General features: G+C 36.5%; 1 protein-coding gene across 1 annotated transcript; it reads right to left on the reverse strand.

Moving 5' to 3' along the window:
- Nucleotides 1–621: 621 nt before the first annotated feature.
- LOC21384920 (AP2-like ethylene-responsive transcription factor AIL1) lies at nucleotides 622–4,924 on the reverse strand. The gene is made up of 9 exons (XM_024173245.1): nucleotides 4,528–4,924; nucleotides 3,620–4,292; nucleotides 3,429–3,511; nucleotides 3,194–3,202; nucleotides 2,926–3,014; nucleotides 2,762–2,835; nucleotides 2,554–2,604; nucleotides 2,253–2,329; nucleotides 622–1,312 (listed from the first exon to the last, which is right to left on the reverse strand). Exons 1-9 carry the CDS (start codon nucleotides 4,706–4,708, stop codon nucleotides 759–761), a joined length of 1,791 nt encoding a protein of 596 aa, XP_024029013.1. The 5' UTR covers nucleotides 4,709–4,924; the 3' UTR covers nucleotides 622–758.
- Between the last annotated feature and the right edge of the window lie 112 nt (nucleotides 4,925–5,036).

Raw genomic sequence — 5,036 nt, forward strand, 5'->3', positions numbered from 1 at the left:
GGGGGGCTATTTTTAAAAATTATAAAAAAAATTTAATTTCGGTGTTTTTACGACTTTTTTAGACTTGTTGTCGCAAAAAAATAAACTTATTTGCGACGATAATTTGAAATGTCGTCGCAAAAAATGGATCATATCACGAGAAATTTGCGACGATTGTCGTCGCAAATACATTTACGACGACGCAGTGTCGTCACAAATAATTTTATTTATGACGAATTATTTGCGACGACAATTTGTGACAACTTGTCGTCGCAAAAAATGTTATTTGCGACGACATTCGGTTTTTTGCGACGACAAAAGTCGGCGCAAAAACCCATTTTTCTTGTAGTGATCGTTAAGAAAGAATTTTCTTACTCCAAGGACGATCTATCGAGGAGTTTTTACACGTAGCAATACAAACCGGTAACATATTCAATACGTTTGCAAACTTGCATTAAATTTGAGCTTCTAAAGTCGTATGCAAATTGCAACAATTATAGCAAGTAGAAAGCAAATGAAAAAGCTCTACTAATCCATCTTAAATCCTACCTTTTTCTTCATTAGAAAGCGTCGAAAACAGTAGGGGAAAAAAAAGCTTAGAAGCACCTAAGAAAACTCCAACATTGATTCGTGTATCTTTTCTTTTTCTTTTTCACTCCTATCTTAGCTAAACTAACTTTAACTAGGCTTCTTCTTATAGCACTAACAAATTAACCACTTTCTATACTAAGTACTTTTTGTTTCCCAAATCCAAATCCCACTGTGGATTCTTGTTTCTTTCATTCATTCCACAGCGCAAACATCGGAACATGTTGTTGTTGAACCAAACCAAGGTTCCCAATACGACCATGCTCATGATTATTCCCTCCATTGCTATCTTGATCGAACTTAGCATTTCCCTGCATGAAATAAGCCTGAGAAAAATCACCACCACCACCACCACCAAATTGATCACCGCCGTTCGATGAGTTCCGGTTATTGGTATCTGAATTAATCTCGTGCGGAGGATTGTTCATGTCGTGGTCTGCATTGGCCGTCCACACCATGTCGGCAAGCTCGTCAGAACGCTCGCCGTTTGTTATGGCCAATAGAGGCTTCTGCGGCGTTGAGGAAGACGCGGCGCAAGAGTTGAAGTCCTCGAGTGCCGCAGTTGATGCCGTCGTCGGTGCGGAGTCCTTCGGAGAACGTTTTGCTAGATCGCCGGCGATGAGGGTTGAGCTCGAGCAAATTCTCTTCACGTCGTATCTGCTTATGTCGAAGTTGGTCACTGCGCTCGTGCCTCTGAATTTTATGGCTGCAATGTCGTAGGCCTCGGCTGCTTCCTCTTGTGTGCCTTTCATTTGATTGAAATTAACAAATCATTAAGTTCATGATATATGATAATTAATGTTGTTTAGATTAATAAACGAGGATGTTGAATAGCTAGTCAAACAAAAAATTATCCGTTTAAAAGTCAACCTCCGGTCTTCTAGCCAATAACTGGAGAACAACATCAACAAAGTTTGTCCTATATATGACTTGATGTGGCGAGTCAAAGAGTAAAAGAGCAGGAGAAGATTGAAAGTTGTATGGTTTCAAGGTTTCAGTTACTATTACTGAATTAAAAAAAAAAATTATATTGGCTCGTTGGATCCACACGATCTAGCTGGGCGAGAATATGTTATTTAAATTCAAGAAAAACTAGTAGCTAGGGAACCGATATGCCAACAGACGTTGATCAAATATTCTTGTCAAAAAAAAAAAAAAAAAAAAAAAAAACAACTGGTATTAATCACCACAATTAACGAAAGTAACCGGCCTATTTATACTATCTATTAGTGCGCGAACAATACTAGGATTATATATAAGGTTTTCACACCTAAACCTATTTGGTTCATAATCTGTTTTAATTTCTAACTATTACATTTGATCAGAATCACATCAAACCCAAAAACATGCAGAAGAGTCAATCTTTCATCAAGATTACACGATTAAAAACAAATAACTACCAATAATTCAATTTTTCAAGACCTACCCCAGAAATCTCCTAATCTTTATTCAAAGGAAAAGAAAAAGGGACTACATTCCATACTTTGATAACATAGAGTTATATATTTGGGGTTTTATTGTGTTTTAAAAGTTCATTTACATTTGTCGCATGGTGTTTATACAGAATAAATATCATTTATACTGATTGAATATTTGACTAGGACAAGAACCAAACAGAGAAGAGACTATCTTTTAGAACTAGTATTTATGAAAAGACTTTTTGGTTGAAAATTTTGAAGACTTACTAAACGTTCCAAGGTACAAATCCTTGTTTCCAGCAACTCTTCCAATTCTTGCTTGCCACCTTCCATGCTGATGGTGCCTGCAAAGACAAAATAAATTAAACCAGCTTAACACGTGTACGTCCTGAATATGGGTGACCTAATTTTACTAATTAAGCATGGTCAAGACACTGCCACATTTACCATTTTGTTTCTCCCTATTATTGCCTACGATATAATTTTGAAAAAAAAAAAAGGAAAAGCTGCAGACGCAGTAAATAATGGTTGCTCCATTATTATTAAAGTTTGCTTTCTGCTGCCATACCTTGTCACACCTCTGTACATAGAAGCTCCTCTTGAAAAGCCACTGCTTTTCCTGTGTTTGGATCATTACACCAATGTTGTTTTTTAAAAAAGGCCCAACTTGTCAAAGGAAAGGGCAATAAAAGAAAAAAATTAAAAAAAAAGATTTTGTGGAAAAAGGGTACAATTTTGGACAAGTATATATAAAGCAAAAGAGACGGGGTATATACCTTCTCAAGTTGGCTACAAATTCTTGTCTTGTCATGTTCTTCATTTCTTCCAGTTCCTTTTCGTAAGTGCTTAACTGAGCATATAATTAATTAAAGTCAACAAAAAAAAAAAAAAAGCAGAGACTTCTTAAGTAAAAAAAAATAATAAAGAGAAAAAAACTCACAGGAAAATTTATGTGAGTTGTTGGACCCCAATACTTGAGAGCAGCCAAGTCATAAGCCTTTGCTGCCTTTTCCTCCTTATCATAACCTCCTGATTGAGATAATTAACAAAAGGGCATACTAGAATTAAGAAACATTGCACACTTTTCGATGTTTCATATAACTTCTTCAATAAATTGTATGGAGTTATAGTAATGTAGGAAAAAGTAGGTCCAAGAAATTAAGTAACATCCAAATAGATATGGACAACATGGGGAGCTTTTCACCTACCAAGGTAAACTGCAAGTTCGAAGAATTGAAACAGGACGTTCCCAAAGAGATTATGCATGAAATAAAGTAACAAACAGTTAGCATATTCCTCAACAAACTAAAAAGCAAGGAACAGTTAATACAAACCAGCAAAACAATATCTACTCCTAGTTGGATCTTGAACAAACACAAGTTTTCTCTTCTAATAAATAAAATGGCTCAAAATTAAAAAAAAAAAAAAAGAAAAATCACTCACCTTGTCTTCCTTTTCTTGTTTGCCCTTCTTTTCTGCAGCTGTTATCCCACAAATGAGCCTCATATCTCCCAGTCCATCTATGCCTAAACAAAAAATGTGTTATTATTTAACAAAAATCTTAGAACTTAATATTCTCATCCTTAACAGAAAAAAAAAAAAAAAAAAGTTTTTATAAGTCATGTCATGATTACCTCGTAACACCGCGATACTGAGAAGTTCTCTGCCCAAAAGTATCGATGGATTTACGAGGCACAGGCTCTTTAGCCGAAGACTTCCCATTGACAGACCTTTTCCGACTATCCGACACTTGCAATGTCGAAATTGCACCAACATGGTGATGATGACGACTACCATCCTGTGAGGTCGGGCTCATGGTAAGCGACAGTGACTGAAAGCTACAACCGGTCGATTGATCAGCCGCAGATTTCTGATCATCATCGCCGTGATGGTAAGGCAGTGTTTGGCCGAGCCAAGACTTGTACACGCCGTTACTAGTTGGAATAAGCCCAACGTGGGAGTTTTCAGTACTGTAATGGCCATAAGATTGGATTACAGAAGATAGGTTTGTGGGGTTGTTATTATTATTGTTCGTATTTTCCCGGGTTTCCATTTCTCCATTAGGGTTAAAACTAGGTGCCAGATTGACGTTGATTTTGGAGATATCGGTGTTACTGATTTCTGGGTTTTCTTGGTTGCAATAGACTTTGGCTTCATCATGATGATGATGATGATCAGGATCAGAAGGAGAGTTTGAGTAACAACATCCCAAGAAATCTTCAAGCTTCGGACCCTCTTCACTAGGATTCGAAACATTTGTTGTCGTTCCAATATTCATCCCCATATTGCTGTTCTCGTACCTCCAATCTTCATTAAAATAAAACCCACAAAATGGAAATTCCATATTATATAGTTCTTGTTTCCAAGTTCAAAAAAAAAAAAAAAAACATGCACAATAAAGAAGCAAAACAGTGCTATATTTTATACTTCTTTTACAACATGCAAGGTATTCTAGAACTTATATATATATATATATATATAGATATGTGTGTGTGTCTGCGAGTGTGTAAATATATGTATGTATATATAAAAATGGAAAAACCTTCATGGCGTCTGAAAGGGTCAGTGGGAACACAAAGAGAGCCATCAGAGCGTAAGGGCATGACTGCAGACATGGGAGAAGGGAAACCAGAAGCTCCATGGTCTTGGTCGTCTCCTGCAGTAGCGTAACCTTCATGGATTCTCAGGTGTGGAGTGAGAGAAAAACCTAACCAATTACTCATATCTTTATCCAAAATACCAAAGAATAGTACCAAGAAAGAACCCTCTAGAAAAAATATAATATCGCTACTAATTAAAAGTTGCTAGCTACCCCAAAAAAAAAAAAAAAAGTAATCTCTCTTTCACAGTAGTTTGTTCTCTCTCTCTCTCTCTCTCTCTGTTTGGGTTTCTGGGTCTTTAGAGCTCAAATTTCGAAGCTGGTAAGGGATGGAGCTTATAAAATACTAATATATACATGTTTTTTTTTTTTTTTTTTTTAACTTCACAGTTCATGCAAGTCTCATTTTTTCTATTTTTTTTTTTGGTCCTCCCCCCCCCCCCCCCCCTCCC

The sequence above is a fragment of the Morus notabilis genome, unplaced genomic scaffold (genome assembly GCF_000414095.1).
Source record: "Morus notabilis unplaced genomic scaffold, ASM41409v2 Scaffold959, whole genome shotgun sequence".
NCBI classification, from domain to species: domain Eukaryota; kingdom Viridiplantae; phylum Streptophyta; class Magnoliopsida; order Rosales; family Moraceae; genus Morus; species Morus notabilis.